The sequence below is a fragment of the Gouania willdenowi genome, chromosome 3 (assembly GCF_900634775.1).
Source record: "Gouania willdenowi chromosome 3, fGouWil2.1, whole genome shotgun sequence".
Taxonomy (NCBI): domain Eukaryota; kingdom Metazoa; phylum Chordata; class Actinopteri; order Blenniiformes; family Gobiesocidae; genus Gouania; species Gouania willdenowi.
Window position 1 is genome coordinate 14,749,664 of NC_041046.1, and position 24,070 is coordinate 14,773,733.

Here is a 24,070-nt window from a genome sequence, read left to right on the forward strand (position 1 = left end):
TATTTGGGTCTTGTTTTCTTTTTTTTCTATCAGTACATTCCATTAAGCTACTCTCTGGAAAGCTAAAATATTCATACCCTCACAATGACCACTCTGCTCGTCTGTATGAATTCAAAGCCAAACAGTGAGCCATCTGAGGGGAAATGATTGGCTGCTGCTCCACTGCTGCATAGTTACAAAAAACCCTCTTTAAAATGTGACTCCCTTAACTAAAGATGACATGATTTGAAATGCAAGGAAACACAAAAACACAGGCGCGACAAGAATGTCAAACAAGTGTTGAGTCGTAAGTATCAAAACAAAGACAAATCCATATCAAATATTTGCTTAGCATTGAGTTCAAATCTCTTTTTACATTTGGCTGCTATAATGTTAGGACAAAAAACTTTGTATAAATAAGTAATACTTGTAATTTTAATAGGCACCCTAATATGGGTAAACACATAAAGGTCTAAGGACTGTTTTGCCCTGATTTTCTTCATTCCCGAACAAGGACAAAAGCCATATTATTTTATGTTTTATATGATTATCTGATAAGATTATCCTGTCATCTGAGTTGTGTTAAGAGTGAATTTGTCCTGATAATTGGCTCCAAAATGGGTTGGGGCCGACAAAGATAAATAATAAACCTGTTCACTACGACCAAAACTCCTCATTTGAGGGGAAAGCCGACAACACCCGAGCCCGTGATTTGTGATGCTGAAGCGAGCTGACTAAGAAACGCATAATGCTGCATTTAAGGCAATTCAGAAATTGGTATTTCCGAGTTAACTCAGAAGCTGCACGACGGAATATTTCAAACAATATGACTTTACCAGGTAGAAGCCCTGAGTTCAGGTGGCAGGTTGGAATATCCTGAGATGCTTATATCATGTTTGTTTGATCCCATTTGATCAAGCAAGATATCTGTCTTGGGGAAGATGAATTCCTCCATATCCAACAGATGGAACAGTTATGCAGCTTAGGTTGTTGAGTTTGTGCGCTAACGAGAAAAATAAACAGCAGAGGTGAAGTTGTGAAACCTGAAATTCTTAAGCTAAAAACCAGTCAGGAGATTACAAGGACCAACACAGTTCCTTTGTTCTGTCTCTTTGTCACACGTTGGAATAAAAAAACAAAAGAAGATGCAAGAGGGAATAAAGCCTGGTATATGGTTCTCTGTCAAGTCAACGCCGTAGACGCACGTAAGTGCTCTACGGAGACGAAGACTCCCACGCCGTATCCTGACATGTGCCTTCCAAGAATCCTGACTGCGCGTCGAGGCGACGCAGAACGTAAGTGCTGTGATTGGTCTGCTCCAAAACTCACTGCCTTTTCCAGTCAACACTGCAATGTTTCAACTATTTGCGTAGCAATACAAAAATTGGTTCTACAGTGGGTTGAGTCAAAGAGAGAACCGAGATGGACAGAAAGTGCCAGAGTTTTATTATTTCCTTTCATGCTGCAGCACGTGAAGCATCGGCAAACAGAGTCAATCACAGACAAAAGGTGTATGTTTACTGTTATCGCTACTACTGCCTCGTCTCTGTACCTACAGTGTGTTTGTGAGTGTGTTTCATTAACAATAAACAATGAGTGACATGCTGTGGAGGCTTTCAGAGGAGCAGACATAACATTAGGTTTAAAGAAAGCTTTAAAGCGCTGCCCTGCTCCTAACTCGCTGCTTCCCAGGGCCGTGGACCAGGTTACCTCATTGCTGTCTGTCCGCTCTATGGTGGGGTCGGGGGCCCCCTCGCCCCCGGCGTGATTGTTGACAGTGTGCTCGATACACCTTTATACTTTGTTCACATGTTGCATATGTTTATATTGAAAAATAAAGTGCATGTTTTGAAACCATTGTTTTCATGTTTGTGTCCAACAATACACACATGGTTAAGTAGGTAAGGACTAATCCAGAAATTAATTACATTTTAATATGCTTTAAAACACAAAACATTGTTTTCTGTGGCTGGAAGATAAACAAGGGCTTTTTAATGCTCCTCTGAAACCACACACAACCCCCTAGCGGAGGCATGGCGGCCAATCGCATGGCATTGCGTTCCCTTGACGCAGAACGTTGATGGCGTAGGCCCTGACGCAGAACCATATACCAGGCTTATGCTAACACAGACCTAGATATGAGCACAACCATGTTCCACAGGCTTGCTTTAGCACACACAAACTTATGCATTTGCTGCTCAGAGCAACTATCGATGAGATGAGACCTGATCACTTCCAGTAGTAGAGGTTGCTGCTCTCCAGTCACTGGTTCATTTTTCTGTACTTGTTTCAGAACCTGAAAATCAGCTCTCTTTTTTAAAATGGACAGTGAAAGGTGAGGTCATCACAGCCATGAGTTGTTCAATGAGCTGAGTGCAAAATAAATCACTGGCACATTTACGGAGAACTACCTGCTTTCAATCCTTTGCTGTCACATTATAATTTCATCCACTTTTTAATAAACGTCTTGTTATTGAGTGAATTAAAAAGATATGAAAAAAACCCAAAACAAAAACATTCCCATCGTAGATGTTCAATGTCTGCACAACCTCCAGTGTTATGATGTAAGTAGCAGTGAGCTAGTTAATGGTGGCAGTTCATTTTAGTAATGATAGTTGTATTTGTTTCAAAGTGTAAGGCGATGTGATGCATATTTCACATTATTACATCATGATTATGATCATAATCATTACCATTCCCCCATTGCTGTCATGACAAGTAAAATCTCTACATTGTGAAATTAATCAGAATATGTTATCTTTGTTTGTGGAAGGCTAATGTTACCATGGTGACATGTTGTAGAGGAATTTTTAATTTGCTTTATTGGAAAGACAAAACCTCCGGACAAAAAGTAATAATTTCATTTAAAAAAATACACTGATTGTTCTATTGCTAGCATTCTGTTAGTAGCTATCAGAGGTGGCAAAAGTACGAGTCTTCAGTACTCAAGTAAAAGTACACATAGTTGAATAAAATTGACTCTGGTAAAAGTAAAAGTATTGAAGTTGCACCCTTACATGCTACTAAATGTATATAAGTAAAAAAGTAAAAAGTGAAACAAGTTTCCTTTCAATAATAAGACATGGTTTTTAAACCAGCAAATTCCATATATATATTATACATATACATTATAGGTCAAATTTGTAAATAAAATGTTTAGAGTTCTTGAATGCCAGAATCTCATGATTCTTCGGTTGCAAAGAACGCACGGCATCCGCCATGTTGGTTTGCACATTTTTAAAACGTAAAGAGTAGAAAGTACAGATATTTGTTCAAAAAGGTAAGGTAAAAAGTCAAAAGTCAAATACTCAAGTAAAGTACAGATACCAGAAAAACTACTTCAGTACAGTAAGAAACTATTTGTACTTCATGCTGCCGTTTACTGTTTACTATGTATATGTATTGTGCTGTTGGGTTGACGTGCGGCGCTTTCTTTGTGGTGCGCCACAGCCTGAGTTACTGAGCTAACCTCTAGGGTTAAAACAATGTCAAAAAAAGAGAGGTTCTCTGAGGTCAGCTCCCCTCTTGTACAAGAGCAGTACAAGCTTGACTTTGACCTTTGAGTGAAATATAGATGGAGGACAGGAATGTGGGTGTTTAGTGCCTGCTAAACAGTGTTATAATGGAGAGCAGAGGGAGGAAAAGAGAGATAATCAGGAGGAGAGGTAGTGGTACATACAGTGAGATCACTATCAACGATTGTGCTTGTGTGTCTCAGCCATCATGTTAATGATGATACAAATTAACATCTACGTCAGGGCCATTGGAGGGACACAGAGTAAGTGTCTCATGAGAGGTGGTGGGGGTGTATAAAAGATGTCAGTTGACTGTGTAGAACAATCCCACTCCTCGGGGGAAGAGGTGCCAGATTTTCCTGGTGCTCGCTGTGAGCTACAGTGTTGTACACTGTCTGGTGTCATTTCACATAAAGCCAGTCTAATTCTGCACCAGGAGAAGCTCAGGGGTCTTTGATCCCAGATTAATAGATACACAATCCACTTTCTTTGCATCAGCAGTCGGATTATCCATTTAAATTGTTCTGAAAGGCTCAGTCGAGCCAAATTCTGAGCCAGATGCTGGCCTGGTGATGTGCAGACTTGTACATGATAGGGGCTGATCAACAGCAGGGATGTGCTCCATTGGATCCCACAGTGTTTACCAATATGAGGAGTGGGTATCATGAGCAGGTATAGGCAATGCCCACTTCTGATTTTCAGGAGTTGTCAGATAGTGTACGAAACAAATGACTTGTTCAAAAGCACTGACACTTGTTACGTGAACATTTGACTCAATGTACAGTATGTGTTATGTATGAAGTGAACACATTATCTAGCAGGAACTTTTTTATGCTGGTTTAATACATTAAAATTTAAGCCACTATTACCACAATTCTATAATATATTAAACAGTATATTCAATTAAAAATGCAATAGATTACTTGCATGAATGTCAAGCTGTTTGGTCAGTAACACCTATGTTAAAACTAAGTGTATAATTTCACATAATTGTATGCATCATATATAGTATTCTATCTTAAAAAAAGAGAGAGAGAGTTATCTGTTCTTTGAAAAAACCTTTTTTTAGAAAAACAACTTTGGCTTAAAAAAGTTGAGCATGTGTTTTCTTCCCATTTCTCCGTACACTAAATGGCTTAGTGGGAAGTGTATCGTTAATGGCTATTGTAAAATGTTCCATGATGATAACACTTTGCTCATATTACTCAGCCCTACATGTGATAATCGTATAATGACTTCCTCACTGGCTGCACAGCTCTGATTTCAGTTGAGAGCTTTGCTGGTGCTACAGGTCAATTGTGTTGTGATAAATAGACTTTTTTTTATACAGTATAGATTACTTTATCTACAGCTGGTGCCAGAGTTTATATATATATATATTATATACATATATATATATATATATTATATACATATGTATAATGTGATGTCCTAAAATAAATGAGACTTTTAAACTTCACACCAGTTTAAAAGGAACCGTCTAAAACGGAAAGTGCATGTTTTTCTTTAATTGTGCCAATCTAATAAGGAGAGCTCAAGATACCAGAACACTTTATTCCAAGTGTTCTATAATACAATTACTCAATTAAAAATACTAATATTTGTAAATGTTAGTTTCTGAAATCAAGACTAAATGAGATTACTGAATGAAACAAATAATCAGTGGCAGTAAGATTGCCAGGACACACTTTTAAAAGAGATGATTAATCTCAATGTGGTCCTCCTGACTAAATAAAGGCTAACGAATGAATAGGATTGCTCCTCTAAAGGCATTAAATACAGTATCTCTCACAGTGAAGAACCTTTTATTCCTGCTGGTAGGAACAAGATTATATCAGGTCTCTAGTGCAGTTATCACAAATCCTTGTGATACAACATTTGGTTCATAAAGATTATACAAGACCCAATTTTACTTGTATAAATACATCATAATAAACCTTTTTGCCACTATGTTTACATCAATGGAAACACGGAGAGCGGCAACTAGGGTATGAATCAGTGAACTCCTTCCATATGTGCTTTATTCTTATGATGTCTTAGTGCTTTTTCAATATCCAGAGCAAGAAAAAGCTTTTGAGGCAATAGTCCCAGTCATTCAATAAACCAAGTAATGCAATTCACAGATGCAATAACCAGGACTTGTTAAAGGCAGCAGCATGCAATTACTGAGCATAATAGGTTCAGAATCAATGGAGGCTAGATTGAAGATCTAGTTTCAAATATCTAGACAGGCAAAGTGCAGCTGCTCAAATGGCAACATCAACCATGGCACCCCTAATGAGTATTATTTCAAATTTGGATCATTTGTAGTCCATTTCTACATATTTATAGTTCATTACACAACACTAATTTGATCAGGAGGGTAAAATGATACGTCTGAGTGGAAAACAACCTCGGTGTACAGTATCCTTTTCCCTGAAGGAAGCAGTCAAGCTTTCTCTGTTAGCCTGCACGCCCAACCAGTCAGACCAAGGTCATCTTATATCATTCTTCTAAGTGCATAAGGTAAATGATACACTAGGCATCCAAACAACAACGACAGAACAAGTCTGCTATTTCAGACCACAAGCATTCTGCCATACGGCGTGCTGCTTAAACACACAGTATGCAGTGTGTAAACAAATAGTAACAACATGGAAGAGGGCTTTTGTTTGGCTTAAAAAGCAATTGAGGTGGTAACACAAATGATATGAAAACATGGTGACATCAGACGACTTTGGGAATCCATGTTTAACCACTAATCCTTGGTAACATTACACCAACTAGTGGGCGTGCATCTTAATAAAAGGAAGTAGAGAGTGTCTTTTTACATACTGTAATATATTCCCTCAGTCATTTATATTTGCTGTCCATGCTCACCAAAAGGCATGCTTCTATATTACCTACATCAGTGTTTCTCAAATGGGGTACGCGATGGCACTACGGGGGGTACTTGAGAGAGAGAGAGTAGAAAATTAACAAATAAAGTGTCAGTCCTGGTCCACCCCAGGTGTGAGATGATCAGAAATGATGAAAAATATAGAAGTAAATCTATTCAGGAGCCACTAAATCAGTGTTTTTCAACCTTGGGGTCAGGACCCCATGTCGGGTTGCCGGAAATTTCTGAAAAATTAAAAAAGATTTTTGTAAATGTTAGTTTTTTTAAAATTATTATTCTTTAAAAAAAAAAAAAACATAATCTGTGTTTATGTACATAGTTCCACTTTGTGAAATATAAACCTAGTTCAACTAAAATGTAGTTTAAAATATATTAAAATAAATATATATATATATATATATATATATATATACTGTATATATAGCTCAAGCATGATCGAAAACTAATACTAGTAAAAAATGTCTTTAGGGTCGCCAGAAATTCTTGATACAATTCAAAAAAGGTTGGGAACTACTGCACTAAATACTGTTTCTTTCCACATTCTTTAAAACGTGTGTTATCACTAATTAATTCCATCATTATGATCTATAATTGTTTTTAAATCGTTTTCTAAGCAAAATACTGTAATCAGACAAAGGGGGGACTTGGATCCAGAAATTAGAAAAAGGGGTACTTCAGCCAAAAACATTTGACACCCCCGGTCTAAACATTGAATAGAAGCCACAGACATGACATAGATTACAATAACAGGCTCATGTAAAAAACCAACAACTTACACTAAATTTCCCTTTAATCTTAGGCTCACGTTGCAGCAAACAATCCAGCATAACCACAAATCTTTGTTTATGACTTGTTCTCTCTTTCATTTCTTCTGAACACAATACCATCTGGGCCACAAAACTGGAAACAGTTGTTCCTTTTGATGATATGCAAATAGAGACATCCACCACCCTATGCGCGCTCCCCTCCCCACAGCCACAGCCCCACACCTCCCAGCTTGGGTTATGTTATATGTACGTACTCCTTAATACAGTGCGATTAGCCCAATCAGGAAAATGTAACCGTCTCTCCATCAGACTCATTGGTTTTAAAAAGCGGGCCACTTTTGAAGGCACACGTTCACGTGCCGAGTCACATGAGCTGAAAGGTCACAGTGGCATCCCTGCTGCTGAGGGGGACACCAGTGAAAATGATACCATTAAATACATCCATTTCAGTATTTTGGAGCTTTGGAATGGTGCTTTTGCTGTGGGTTTTGAAGCCAGATCAATCTCTGGGTAAGATTGGACCATTTGAACCAGAGAATGATGGGTATTTTGGGACCACTTGTCTCTAATGATAGGGCAGCTCAAGTGGGTGGAGGGGGAATAAACTGGATACATTTAGCAAACGCCTGTACATCACAGAAGTGGGATTATACCCCTTTTAGAAATAACAAAACAATGTTCTTTTAATCAGATATTACAGTAGCAGTTATCCTAGGTCATTTCAAATGTCCATAAAAAATAACAATGAAAAAACAAGTTGTTTAGTTGTTTATATCACACTTCTAACTTCAATCACTTAACTTTAGATAATTGATGACACAAATATTAGCCTTTAATCCCAGACGGGAATAGTGCAGCATAAGCACAGATACAATGAGAAACATCACTGACAAAAAAAAAAAAATGGTTGATAAGATAAAAGTAAGATAAAACTTTATTGATCCCCCAATGGAGATGTTGCAGCAGCTCCAAAACAAACAGGAAATATAACAGCATCAAATATATAATTATTAATTAAATAAAGGAATACAATAGAATTATCTTAAGGCAAGGCATGAGCACTAATTAGATACAACTTAGATTATATATATTTTACCAACAAATTAATCCAGCTACAAAATCATAAACAAACATTATGTTTGAATGACTTAATTTGTCTGATTTTACAATGTCACAATATAATTTCTCACAATTCAAACAATGTAAAATATACTCCAATAATGAGTTTGTACACAGACAAATAAACCAATGTGTTTTCTGTAAAAAAAAAGTATAAACCTTAAATATAAACTTTTTTATATTATAATAGCTTATAGCTATCAGTATTTCATGACATTTTTTATGACATCATATCTGGACTCAGACTTTGACTTTTGTTAATGTTTTAATCACATTTTAGGTTAATTAATTAAATTAGGGCTAAAGCACTCATATTTCAGTAACAGAGTATTCTATTAGTAATCCATCCATAAATTAGGTACTAAGATAATAGAAAATAAGACTGGTCACTTAATAATACTACCTAATTAGATTCCTTTTAAAGGACAATTTACATTTAATTGTGACATATATGGTAATATGCAAATAAAAAATAAATAAAACATGTATTTTTTTTAAGATTCACAAAGTTTTCACTACATTTAATGTCAACCTAGGATGGCAAAAAAATAATAAAAAATAGAAAAAAAATAAAATCTGTTTTGTTATTGAGGTATGCGAAGACCTCCATGAATTATTGCAGTACAAATAATAATGAATTCAGAATAGTTTACCATTAAAATGTTATGTTTTCTGTACACAAATGAATCCAGCTACAAATCACAGGATACCTATTGTTGTGTGTCAATATGGAATTATTTAAACTTACTATATTTTATGAAGTAGCATGTAACTTGTTAATGCAAAATAAAATCTACTAGCAGGATGTTATTTTAAAAACAAGTTAAAGTTTTAATAGATACATAAGGAATAATCTTTTTATTTCAGGTGGTTTTAAGTGCTTATCACTTACAACATTAAAACACATACAGTCGTTTGGACACAAACTGGTTTATACATGAGAACAAACAGTGCTTAGACGAAAGTAAAGTGTTTACTTGGAGAGAAATGGTCATCATGTGACCAAGTACATCAAGTCCTGTGTCGTGTATTTGCGGAAAAAAATGTTTCCATAGTTCTTTTACAACATTTCAATATCGAAATGTCTGAAATACTTCCTCATAAAAACGTAGAAACTTTTCTTGCAATATTTGAGTTTTTTTTTTTTTTTTAATTTCCATTCACCAGTTTTTATTGCGCTATTTAGATGTTGTGCAATGTAAACGCAGCTAGTGAAGACCTTTTTTTTGAGGTGATGTTGATAAGAAGCTTCATATTTTATCTAAAGTTTGGCACAACTAATGTGAAGTCTAATTCTAGCTTTAATGCTTGTTATCTTGAAAGATGTGTTTTCTCACAGTGCTAAGTGGGTTGGTAGTAGTTTGTGCATTTCCTTTGACTTTCTCTTGTGTGTGGAAATGGAAATAAATAAAATAAAATAAAGTGTACTCACATCGCCAGCAGCCAGCAGGGCACCATTCGCTTCAGCCATGTTCATGTAGTTGTTGTTATTCTGGTACTGCAAAAAAAGCAAAAACCAATCAATGAATAAATTAGCCCACATATTTTCAGATAACATACCAGTATATATTCACACCTATCACTCCATGTGACCTTTGCACTGGGCTCTGTGTGCACACCCAGGTTAACCTTGTTTTTCCATTGTGCCACTCCGCCATTATTGTGACATGACGAGGGGCACGTGAGAGAGTGGCCAATTCAAACCGAGGTAATGAGAATGTGCACCGGCTTTTCAGCTCTTGTGGGATGGCAATTAAGGATATGTTTGCATCACAAAGCCAAGCATCAACATTCAGTAGCAGGTTATTAACTTCAAATAGCCTATGGGAGAGGAACGATACTGAAGGGAAATAAACAGGGGTCAGGATCTTTCTATAAAGAGGGGAATGTATTTTTTGGTTAGATGGAGTGATTTGTTTTTTATATGCAACAATAAATTCAACCATTTTTTGTCTTCTCTTTTTATGGCATCCCTAAAGCAGGGAGTTCTGACTCTACTGCTCCCATGTTAATAGGATTTTTAACTGAATTCAACAAAATCAACAAAATTAAACTGCGGGGGTGCCACACTGTAAAAGCCTGTTGTGTTTAAGGCAAATGATAAGCTATTAAAAACCCAGTACTTTAGAAAAAACTAAACTAACGTGTTTTCACAACATCCCCCCCACCCCCCCAAAAAAACACCCCCACCCCTCCTAACCCACATATTGCCTACTGGCAAAATGGCAGCCGCTTCCTTTCTTCAGAAACACAAGCACACTGACAGGTAGGAACAATGGGACATAGAATGAAGAATTATAAGCCAGCAGCTGGGCCCAGGAGCACAATGCACCTCTGTGTGAGCAAGGAGGGCTCACTAAAAAAAAAGAAAAAACACAAGGTTCTACTGAGAACACTCTACCTATGTTCCACTAACATGGGTCTTTTGTGTGTTTTATTTATAAAGCCACGAGTGGAGACAAACTGGATGAGATGTGGGGTGACAGGCAGGAAAATAAACAGCCATACGACTTAAGATCACAATAAAATGAGAAGTAGATTCATATATTTTCCAGACCTTTGAGGGGTTTCTCCTTTCTCCTTTTCTTCTCAGTGGTTAGTCGGCCAATGTAATTACCGAAAGAACTGCTGCTAATCAACTGTGAATGCTATCCATTAATTAGTCCATGCCCTGGAGAGGGAGTGGGGTGTCAGCAGCTATGTTAACAGTGTTACGCATCAGTGAGAAATGAGGGGAGGGTGGCACAAGCCCCTGCTAGCAGTTGTTGAAACAGGTGCTTTGAACTGTCTGAGGGTCCGGTGCCATCTCACCTGAAGCTGTTCCACTCAACCTGGACTGAGCAAACTCTTTATTCAACACGAGGCCAAATACAGTTGTTGTTATTAAGCTATCAATTATACAAATAATCAAATATTAGCCTCTGATGAGGTCAAAGCTTCTGTTTTGAGAGTAATTTACTCCCATGATCAAGTGTTGACTGGGCCAAAGCGTTTGTGTTTTAGTTTTCCCAGTCAATGTCGAGTCGACTAAAGGTTGTTGGCATTGTTTTTTGTCGAGTGCATTTTTTTTTAAAGAGACAATAACTAGTCTATGACTTTTTTTTAAACACGTTAACAAACCTATATCAAAATACATTGATTTTTTGGTCAACTAATGAAAACAAAACTATAATGGAACAAAATGCTTAAAACTCAATCAAAACCTACTGATAAACTGTACACTTTTGGTCTGTGGCCCTTATTGTAGCACATTTACAGTTATTTACATCTACATCATCAACATTATTTCATTTCACAGTATGAATATACGTCAAATCACATAAGTCTTGAATTTAAATTTATTTCCATCTTTGGATGCTTTTGTAAAATATATCACTGAAGGGGCTGGTCAATAAGCAAAATGTAAAATATCCAGTTTAATAAGTAGAAATACATGCATTTATATGCAAATAAGACCAAATAATAATCATTAGGGAAATGCTATATAAAAATACATGTAAAAGATATTGAAATCTTTCTTAATTATTTTGTCTGATCTTAAATGGCCAGGTAAAAATATGGATCTATTATTTTGGTACTTTAGTTTCATTTTTTTTTAATTACATTGACTGCTTTTTGATCGATACAGATGGGAGGAAGCAAAAAGAGGAAATTTTAAGTGTTCACTGACTGTGGGCCTTAAGAAAATTATATTTTTGGAAAATCACAGTATTTAGGAAACAATTTGAATAACTAATTGTAACTATAAATACTGCAATCAATGGTGAAAATATGTAATTGTGTACAATTTGTAGCCTTGGCGTGTAAACGACACATTCAGGAGCGTCTGTGTGCACAATGATGGCGGAACCAGTCCACTATTGACTCTGTCGCATGTTTGTTTAACCTTTTAACGCTGTGAGTCAACACAATGTGCAGTAGTAACTCTTCAAAGTTGTTTTGTCACACTACACTTTGTTTAGTTGAAAGAGACTTTCTTGGTTCTCTGACTCTGTTCTTCTGTATTCCTCCTGAGTTCATGCCCACTGCTACTGGATTCAACGTTCTTCTTTGATCACCTTTGTTTGATGTATAACCTGCCTTTGTTGTGGCAGCTCCACCTAATGTTAAAACCAAAAAGTGCAGTAACATGCATTTTATGTTTGGGGCAATACTTCTACATGGGTCAATTAAAGCTGCAGTATGTAAGTTTTTTTTTTAGTTTTTTTTGGCATCATTTAGTAAAAAAATCATAATCATATTTAGGCATATTGTAATCCAAAGTGTTTTGAGTGGACATTGAATGTATTGTCCTTCTCCTGGCTCTGTAAATGAAGTTTATAAATCCAGGAGAGTGACGCTGGATGTCAGCCAATCAGAGATCTTTCAACAAACACGTGTGATCCATGAGCTGTTTTGATCGTTACTATTGGCTGCTTGACTGAAGTCAAGCTTTTTCACGTACCATCGGTAGTAAAACTGCACAGCAAATCAAAAGGAAAAAGGCAGACCGATGTGGAGAGGCAACAGAAAAAAGGCACAAACGTACTCTAGAGAAACGGATCGCTTTGCGTCCTCACGGATCCCTGTGACTGTGGCGGATGTGTATGTGTATGTAATAACAGATGGGATAAATTGTGCAGAAACCTAAGTGGAGCATATTTGAGGTAAATTAATTTACCAGTCTGGATGCGGAGTGATGGTTGTCAATCTGCTCTGAGCAGCAGCCTATCACAGCCGCCTGTGTAAGCTCTCTGGCGGGGCCAGCTGACGGGGCCAGTATAACTAAAGTGATACGTGCATTCATGTCAGAGTCTCCAAAACACCAGAAAACTCACCAATAACACAAGATTACCATCCCACATTTGTCACTAGTCTCTAATGAGAAAAAAAGTCGCTAAGAGCATTTACAAAATATACCAGTAAGGGAGGCTAAGTTTTGGTTTTGTTTTCATAACGGAGCGGAGAGAGGATTCTACATGCTGCAGCTTTAACAATGGACGGTGGACCGTATTTGGCCTGTGGGCCATAGTCTTGACACCCATGTTAAACCATATCTGACTTTAGTAACGTGGGTTTACATGTTTGCACAAGTGGTTACAACAAAACACACACAGACTACAGTGAGTAATACCACTTTTGAGCTGTGTGTGACTGTGAGAGTTGCCATGGCTGGGTTACGTCAACCACTTGGCTGGTAATTAACCTTATGCTGGGGCTTATCTAAGAAGGATTATTGTGTCCCCCTTCTTCTTTTAGGTAATAATTGAAGTCTGAGAGATATCCCTCTCTATTCAGGTGCCAGGAACATTGTTCTGATTGTGGGCGACGATAGAGCCGTGTCTCTTTCTTCAGTCCTTCTCAATGAAATGGGTTTTTAAAGAAATGACTGACAATTGCTCTAAACTGTAAACCTTCTTTAAACCATCACTTTAATTCAGGATAAAATTAAAACCCTCTATTTTCCACATTATGCCATCAGTCACTCTGGTGTGCATAAAGTATATTTCTCTGTTTTCCTTTAATGGAACAAACTGCCAGCAGAGATGAAGTCAGCATCCAAGTTAAAAGCACTATTTGTCTCTACTGTGTATGACAGAGTGAGATTTTCAATCACATTATTGTTGATTTAATGTTTTTACTGGTGATTTGAAATGGTCTTATTGATTTTCACCCTGGTAAATGTTTTCTTTTGCACTTTTTAATCATGAAAAGCATATTTAATTGCAAAAAAATGGGCCTTCGTCTTGCCTTTATGAAGATTTTATATATTGATTAAATTGTTAGTGTATATAAATTAATAGTACATGTTCATAATCTTTTTTTATATACTGTAATTGCTTGAATTTGTAGTTACAAGAAAAGAAAAGATGTTACATAGTTTTTTTTAATCAACAATCAATTTAAAAAAAATCTAAATAGTTTGGAGCACATGATTATTTTGAATACAACAATAATTTCACAAAATATGCAGATCATGCAATTATTAGGAGCCAAGGATTTTGCATTTTTTAAATTTTGATGGGCTTGAATATTTTTTGTAAACACAATATCACTCTTTAAAGCATATTATTTGTTTGCCTACAATGACAGGAATGAGGAAATGGGAAGTGAACTTGTGACTGGAAATGAGTTGATATTAGCTGATTGTTTCCTGGGTTTAATTTTCCTCTTCATCACAAAAGAAGAACTTTTCTTTTAAAATCTCCTAATCAGTGTGATAGCTGGATATTATCCATGGCATTAATCACTTTATTATGCAGAAAACCACTTGGCAAGCATGTATGTAATTTGGTGTGTGATGTGTTAATAAAACCTATGTCCCACTGAGAGCCATGACTACCTCCACTAATCAGAATCACTTCACCTTCGTTGGAGGAAAAAAATGCAATCAACTTAAGCCCAAAGGCCAATTACAGCTGTGAACATGTCCCTGGGCTTTTGTTACTCAGATTCATATTTTATTGAATTTCTGGGGCCCTTTTAAGAGCAGTTTCCAAATGTCCTCTGAGAACTGTGACTAACATCCCCAGAAATGCTACTGCCACTGGTATCAATCTTCACCATTAAAAGCTGCACCATGTCAGGGCTGGAGGCCTCGGTGGATAACCATAGCAGCGAGTGGAGGTTATTGTTATTCCCAATTCATTCCTGGTACAGTAACAGGGTGATGGTGGTGGTCGTGGGGGGAGTTGGAGGTTTGTAAGGAGATGGACAGTCAAATGCCAGATGAAATTAGACGTGATTGGAGAAAGCACTCAGCTGACGATTGGGGAGCAGGCTGAAATGGGTCAGCAAAGACAATGAAGTCCCTGTAATTAAAATGATGTGACGAGTTGGAGGACATAACTGGTGATGCCTTGTTTTGAAAAGGCAGGCTTGAATAGAGAGAAGCCTTTTTATGACTTAAATGATGTGAGGATCCAACAATATGTGTGAAAATGTGTTGTTGAGCATCTTAACTATTATCTACAAATACAAATTTTTTTTTAAAGATGTTATGTGTACCATCTGATTTTAAGCGAAATTAGCTGAGTTTCCATTACGCTCGGAAATGTGCAAAACTGGAAATGGAAACACCTGAATATCGCTAAAATGTTTTCAGACTTTCATGAGAAGGTATTTTAGACGTTTCAATATTGAAATGTGTCGCAAAAATGTTATGGAAACACTTTTTCAGCAAATACACGTCATAGAACGTGACGTACCTGGTCACATGACGCGAGATACCTGGTCACATGACCACTGCTTTCTGAGCGTAAACATGACATGGTACATGATATTTCTAAGCATTACACTTGAAAATTACTGCCACATTAGACGTGAAACAACAAAGGAATACAGAGTGTTATAAGGAGGTTCTGAGTGTCCGTCTTTCTGCAGTGAAGTCTCACGGGATGAGATTTCATGGGAGTTATGAGGAGGCTTTACACGATCAGGATTTTTGGGCCGATCACCGATCAGAGGGTTTAAAAAAACGATCATATATCTGATCATATGAATTGAGGTTGTTTTTTAGTTTTTTTTGGGAAACAACCAAATTCCTTCGGTACTACCTGACACAGATTCACGGAAAATCAAATGGTACCATGTTTCAGGACCTAAATCCTTGTGACTGTGAGGGAGTGGAAATTGCAAATTAACCTTGGCTATAAATGTTGTAGTGTGGTACATGTTGATTGTTCAGACGTGTTCCTATCAAATAAATGAATATAAAGAGTTGGCTATTTCCATGTAGGACCTGAACACAACATTGCACGCACAAGAGCGTCATGGCTCCGCTTTTTAAAATGTGATGCAGACTGAGCACTTCCAGGTGTAAATGTAAACTAAACCATTTAATTTAGTCCCTGAACAGCAGCTGTGTCGACTACAAACGAGTTGGAGATGAAGCTGTGGTGGCAGACCACACTGGAACTACATGAAGCCTTCATCAGCATTAGCATTAGGAGCAAAGACATATTTCCTGACTGTGGCATCGCAAAACCTGCATGTACTTGCTGTACTGCATGTAGTGCATATTCACAGGTGCACAGCAGAGGTCATACACACACGCACGCTTATGTGTCCACCATCACCCTGAAATGGACAGAAGTCTCCGGTATGAAAGCAAAAGTAAACGGGAGCGTGTTGCTCTGCTCTAGGACTCTTACTTTTAACATGCTCGGGCTGAATAAACAAAACAAGCACGCACACATACAAACACACAGACTAACAGCAGACGCTGCCCCCGCTTTCAGAGCCAGTAGAATGGGGAAGAAGTCCGGCGTTCAGCCACTTCGCTCCAACTGAGAGACATTTTATTCCGTTTGTTCATAGTTTTCACCTTTGTGCACTAATGTGAGTGAGATAAAGCCATGTCACATAACGCAAACAACTCTTTGGTGTAAATGAGACGTTAAAACAATGCAATGGGAGCATCTACAGAATGTTTAATCACGACAATGATGTAATTGATCCAGGTTCTCGCCAGTGCTGTTGAGCGCAGGGGTCCCCGACATTGTCATTTTTCTCCCCTACGGAGCGATGGCTCCCCCTACGTTCAGTTTTCAGCAACGTAGGAGGGTTTTCTCTTGTTTTTCCTCTTTTAAGCGGTACCATCGTAATAACTGTTGCACACTTGGACACAAAAGCCACTTTCAAATGTGCACGGGTTGTTTTAACTCTCTTTAATCTGAATTATCCAGAAACACATAAATCAGTTCATATTAAATACAGGCAATTTTCTCTGGTGCTATCGTCTTCACCTGAGGGCCCCTGCAGCCACTTAGCTGTCCTCGATGCTGCCTGTGTGCAGCGTCCAATATAAACTGTGTAGCTTCAACAAGACAGTGCACATGAAGCTGCACTTCATGTTTATAACTCGCAACAGATCATTCCACATGCACACACAGATGTAAATACCATGGAGTTGAAACGTGTACGGGTTTAAAGAGACATCGGCTTCATCCTGTTCTCTCAGGCCGGGTCTTCTTTTTCAAACCCGATTAAAGCTCTAATGTGTGTGTGTGTGTGTGTGTGTGTGTGTGTGTGTGTGTGTGTGTGCGCGCGTGCGTGCGTGCGTGCGTGCGTCCTCTGCGCTTGTGTGTGTGTTCCAATATCACTGCAGGTCCCACATATTACCTCATTTAAATTTGAAAAGTGCATCTTGGAATCAGTGAATAAAATGTTAATTCTTGTCTCTACACAGTGTGTGAGTATTTATTAATGGAGGACCTATACCAAGCATGAGTAACTTTAACTACATTCATCATCACCTTCACCAATTCAACAACTTTTAGCTTTAAAGTAAGGCTGAAACAAAGATTAAAACTTAAAATTTTCCACGCGATCCCCCTATGCTGTGAAAAATTCCTGGTGAGAACCTTGCATTGATCGGATCTGCGAATTCAGACATTGCAGCCGATCACATAAATTGCATTAAATGCAAAATATCAATCCGATATAGCCGATCAGATCGGTGTAAAGCCTAGTTACGAGGCTCCTGTCCAAAACAGGGTCCAATAGAAACACGTTCAAAGTCCAATTATACTTTGCAAAATAAAAGTGATCTTTCTACATTTTGACAAAGATCTGTAACGCAAACCCAAGAGAAAAATGTGTTGGGGCTGAATGCTCCTATTAACAGGAAGAACTCAGGGCTTAAGTTGCACTGTAATATGAGCCTCAATATAAACCAGACACAGCTACATGGCACAGCAAAAGCTGGGCACTGTGTGTTTTGAGTTCTCCTCTTGCAACACCAGCACATTTCTTGTTTAACTGTATAACAGGAGAGAATTAAGAGCTTACATAGTCCCTGATCCTGGCAATGAAAAGACTCCACTGACTGGATGACTGCAGGCACACAGAATAACAGGGCGACCTTGCAGTGAAAGGTTTGAAAATGAAGTTTCCAGGCATTTTTTTTTCTAACATCCACAAAAAGTGGAAACTAAATTATTACCAGACACAAGGTAATCACAATTTATAAAACCTTTATATTTGGAAAATAGCTATGATTCTTTTTTTTTTTTTTTTAATGTTTTATTCATTTTTTTGCCTTCCACCTTTTAAATCCCAGTGCAGATTTATTTGTATGAAAGAATGTCTAGTGGGAAATAAGGTGTTTTACAGCTATTATAGCAAACAAAATAATTTCAACCTCGGGGCAAACACAATATTGCACCGACACGACCCCATCTCACCCCCAATATGATGGAGTAGCCACACAGATCCTATCAGTATACATAACCAGGATCCACAGAATTCACAGCTGAAGAGCCTCTGATAGCACACAGCTGCTGCCCCTGCATGCATACAAATGGAGAAACCTGCAACACTCCATCGGTTGTTATCGCAGCATCAAGTACTGCTTTGTTAGTGGTGATTAAATGACAACTAAACAGCGTGGCAAAAGAGAGATATTTCATTTAAAGTAAAAAAAAAAAAAACAAAAACAACAAATAAAAATAGCTTTTTAATCAAGAGTTTCACTTCACCTTTAGAAGAAATGTGTTTGCTTTTTAAAGAACAATATGTGTACCATCTGTCAACATGTAACTAAATTAGACACATTCTTGCTCCCTTGCACCTTAAAAACAACTACACACAAAACTAATTTAATCAAGCTCCCAGAGCTTTTCCAGTAACAAATCAACTGCTGACAAGTGATTTTACAGTTGGTTCTGAGCTCAATAATCATAGCAAAGCATGTATTCTCTGGAACATGACGCCAGAGCTAATATATTCTCCAGCAGTCACCATAAAAGACAGTGAAAACACTCCAGTTAAAACTTAACCACTGATCCAAAGAAACCAGCAGTCATTTGCTCTCTATTATTTTATGCAATTTCCTCCCAAACTGGGCTCACTGCCAAATTAGATCCTTCTTATTGAGCCAGTAATGAGGGATTGAAAATATCACCATCACTTTTCCTCTCCTGCTTTCCTGGTCAGGCTGTGGTGTGTGGGGTTGAGCTCCATTACATTTTTCAGTTACAATTACTTTTTAAATTACTCATGTTCAATTACAATTCATTTACAATTACAGTGACCAGCATTTTTTCCAATTACAATTAAATTACAATTTTTTTTTTTTTATCCTCAGAAAGTCAATTACATTTACGTTCTCAATTTCTACACCTTCCTCTTGTGTTAGCTTTCTGTTAGCATTATGATAACAGGTCCTAAATCAGCTGTAAAATACACTAAAAACAAATATCTATCATCTAATTTCTTTCCAATCTATTGGTTACCTTGTTAGGCTTCCTAATCAATGAAAATATAGGTTTTAATATTTTTGGTGTGGTCGTCTGAGTTTTTTTTGTGTCAGTATATCCTTCAATTTCAATTTTTTTAAAGAAAGCTTGATATGATAAACACATTTTATTAATTGTTGACTACATATGTGTAGAACTATAACTGTCCATAGAACTGTAACATGGTTTCCCAGTTTTGCGTTAAATCATGAATGACCACTTTTATAGAATTTTTATGGCAATTTGAATTTAGATAATTGACTTTGTAATTCTATTACAAATCAATTATGGTTATGACAGCAACATATTTTTAAATTACGCCATAATTGCAATAAATTATCAACTACACAAATACAATTATAACTGACCCCAACCCTGGTGGTGTGCAGCCTCTAGGAAAGTTATCTCCTGATAAACACTCAGTGGTCATCACAAGCTCTATTCACACCCAGCAGGACAACACTGATGCTGAGCTGACATACCTGTATATACAGTAGAATATACTATACTATACAGTAGTATATACTGGCACACATACGAGCGAGTATGTGAAGTAGTCCATTTGTTAAGCAACTCCCAGTACAGCATGTCTGCACGGTTTAGGTTGGCAAGCTGTGCTCTGATCTCCAGGCCCAATCGATCTGAGATTCAGAATAAAGCCAAAATCATTACTCCCCCAGCCCTGCACTGTCTCCCACTATTAACTCTGTTAGTTCTCAGCTACATACGGTCACATTTAGAGGAAGCTCATTTTAAGCATCCAGAGTTTAATGTTGATCTGAACGGGGGATAATGTCACGGTTCAGAAATAGTTTCACTCTTGTTCTCCTTTATACACATGTACCTGAAGGTGAATGTTTTTTTTAGAAATGTTCAGAGGTAGGGCTGGGCAATACATTGTGATTCAAGATATATCAAGTTTTATATTTTGGCGATATCGAGAAAGACAATATTGCCTATATCGAGATAAATCATATATTTTTTTTTAAACTTGTTTTTATCTATACAATCACAGTACAAAACACATCGTACAAGTATTTAATATTATTCATATAGAGTAGTCAAACTGCATCTTTACAATTTTGGCATATTTCTATATTATATATATATTATTCTGTAGCTTATTTTATATTAATATATTAATTTCAGGAGTTGCTGCTTACGTTACTTCTTAGAACAGCATTAAAAACACAGTTAGATGCACCACTGAGTGTGTTCTAACCCAGACCTTCCTTTAAACAAGCCACACTACAGAACTCACTCACACGTGCTGTCCCTTAGAGGAGAAAAAGACTAAAATGGCACATATTGTGCAGCTGTTTGTTCATAAATGTGCCTGCATGGCATTTTTCATGAGCACATTTAACCCAGTATTGTCTTCCTGATCAGACTTCAAGTTAAAAATATCGAGATGTATATCGTATATCGCCATTTTGAGAACAAATAGAGATATGAGTTTTGGTCCATATCGCCCAGCCCTAATCAGAGGTGGTAAAAGTATAGTATAGATACTTGAATAGAAAAAAGTAAAAGTGTTTACTGTAAGTTGCTCCTCACTTGAGTTTTAAAATTGAAACAAATGTCCCTTCAATAATAAGACCGGGTTTTTAACCTTACAAATTCCATATATTTTATTTTTTAAGAACTTATAGAAAACTGTACATGGACACAAGTTAAATCTCTTACTTTTGAACACTCATAATGAATACAATTTTAAATAAAATGTGTCAAGAAAAGGCGTCACCTTCGAAGGTCTTAAAAGTAACGAGCTCATTTTTAAAATGTAAGGAGTAGAAAGTACAGATGTTTTTTTTAAAAACAAAGAGTCAAAGCAAAAAAATTGCCCAAAAAATTAATACTCAAGTAAAGTACAGATACCAGAAAAAACTAAGTACAGTCACGTTACTTGTCACCTCTGGAAATGTTAAAGCACAAGTTATTATTATGTAACTAAGACTGTTCAACAATAAAACAACTGAGTATTATTTTTTTTTAGCTTCCATTTAAAACAGCAAAGTTAAAAGACAACAATAATAAAAATTTTTAAAAAAGCCAGGATGGTTTGTGCATTGACCACGTTCCTCAGAGATGGATATCTCGTCAGTGCAGACATGGTGCACTGAGGAGAAAACTTTGAGACACAAACAAAACAGGGTGAAACAAACTTGATCCCAGGAAATGGTTTCATTTGAGTTTACCTTATCAGTTTGTGGATTGGTTCAGAAAGAACAAAAAGCCTTACCATTTTTCAATTCCTGATTGTTTTTTTCTTTGAACACACTCGTACGTGTTATAAAATGTGTAGTTATCTGATTTCTTAATCAGATAATTTAAGCTACTTACTGTGAAGTTGCTATTGCACTTTTGTTAAACCTCGGTTAAATCTTGAAATTGTTGAATGACAGAGCCTCATTTACTTGTTATTTTAGGATTATTCTATGCATTTTAACTGTTGAGGACAATCACAGCAATATCTACTGTCAGGAAAATTTTAGTGTGTAGACAAAGTAAGCACATGTTATCAATGTGTGAGCAAGATTGTTTTGCACATCACACCAAAAGAAGACTTTATTTAGCCTTGCCTTTTACACCTGTTATTGATACCCGGTCCCCAACATTATTCATGAATGTTAGTGGTTGTCTGCGGTCAAAAAATGCACCAAAAAGAAAACAGAAAAACAATTTAAACCGTAGAAGGTTTACGTCTTTGATTGATTTTTAAATTCTCTTCACAATTGATGCAACAGTTGCTGAGCTTTTTAGCTCTGAATCATAGCTGTGCCCTCACTGCCTGAACAAAATATTCAATTCATACCAACTTTATTTATATAGCTTCAAATACAACAATAAGTCATAATAAGTCACAAAACAAAGTTATAATTAAAAAGCCAGTATCAGCGCCGGAGAGAAGAAAAACTTTTTTAAAAAGGACTCATTATGAAATGCAGCTAATCCAGTTTGAGAACATTTAATTAAGAATCAAATATAGCAACATCCCAATATACTCACATAACAAAATACAACACAACCATGTGACACAATGAAGCCAAAGAAAACCGAAGTTCACCATAGCGACTTCTTTTTAATGAGGCCTAAAGCTTTTTAAATGCTGCCAAAACAAAGATGGTCCCAGTGTTGGACATAAAGGACCAATAGTTGAAGCTCAGCAGTCTCAATACCACGCAGGTCAACATCCAACATCTCTTTTTGTGCGTATCCTAACTGTTGTGTCTGTGCTGTTGCCCACTCCAGAGAGCAAATCCTAAAAGAAAACATGAGCTAAATAGGGTTCCATCTTTGATCTGGCAGGGTGCAAAGCTATTGGCCCACAGCCACAAAGGAGCTTAGGCAATGGAGAGGGCCTCAGAAACCCGCTGCAGCTTTCTCACAATTGCTTGTGTTGCGTGGACTCCCAAGCTCTTGAGGAGCCAACGTGAGGTTGTCTTGCTTTCACTGTTAAGTTGTGTCTCAAAGCTGTTTACCCTCCAGCAGCTTTGATACATCTCCACAACAACATGCTATCGACAGGTGTTGGTTTTAACCAAAGCCTTACTCTCTGCTGGCTGCCATTCTTTTACCATACTTACAGAGCATTGAGAGTGTTCTGACCGGGGGTCACAGACAAAAGGTAATGCAAGCAAAATGGGTCAGGAATAAACAGGCTTTTCCTTTTTTGTATAAAGGTACTAATAACAAACAATACTAATGTTTCTATTCAGATGGCTAAGAGCATGACTGTGACTGGAGTAAACCCTAATAAAAGCTTCTCTTAGTACTCTAAATGCTTTTTTTCTATTCACCATGTAGCTTTTCTGGTTGTAAAATCCGTTATTAAGGACTTTGGGAATGGAAGACATTATGGTTAAAAATATATCAGTCACAGTACCTATTGTCCTTAAATATGAAAGAGATTCTATTAGATCTAATGCTGCAAATAGTAGAAAGTAACTCGAACTTGGTTAAGCATTACAAATATTCATGTGTTTATTGCATTACACAATGGGTATCATAACCAATTTCCTGAATTCAATCCTATTAATAAGGTTTTGAATCCATTAATCACGATTCAATTTCGATTCAGTATTGAATGGAGTTTAATAAAATGGTTACAAACTTCTGACTTACGTTGGGGCGGCTCTGAACGCACTCTCACGTTGCACAGGCGCAGTAGTCGACGAAGCAAACGCAAGACTAAAAATAAAAAAATAATTTCTGCACCAACTAATCGATTTTCGAAAATTTCAATGAAATCGATTCAAGATCGATTAAATCGACTTTCTTTACACAGCTCTATTACACACAGTAGAAAATAAATATAAAGTGATCGATTTACGAAATTCATGAATTGATGTTCCATTCAAAGGAAAATCAATTCTCCAAATGGATTAATCACTTTTTTGACCAGCCCCATCTGTGAGACAGCAATGCTAACCACTGAGGCCAGCTCTATGCAGGGACAAGAGGGGGTAGCGCCCTCTCAAATAAATGTATTGCCCACTCACATCAAAATTATAGAAGTAGCGGAAAAATCTGCAGAAAAGGGGACACGAATACGATATAGATATAGTTCCTCTCATCTCTCTGTCACGCTAC

At 37.1% G+C, this 24,070-nt stretch overlaps 1 protein-coding gene across 1 annotated transcript in view; it reads right to left on the minus strand.

The window, feature by feature from the left end:
* Positions 1 to 24,070, minus strand: part of tox3 (TOX high mobility group box family member 3) — a 55,173-nt gene that overhangs the window by 13,578 nt on the left and 17,525 nt on the right. The window contains exon 2 of the mRNA XM_028443303.1: positions 9,691 to 9,756. Within this exon, the coding sequence (XP_028299104.1) occupies positions 9,691 to 9,756 (66 nt within the window). The remainder of the gene's footprint in view (positions 1 to 9,690; positions 9,757 to 24,070) is intronic.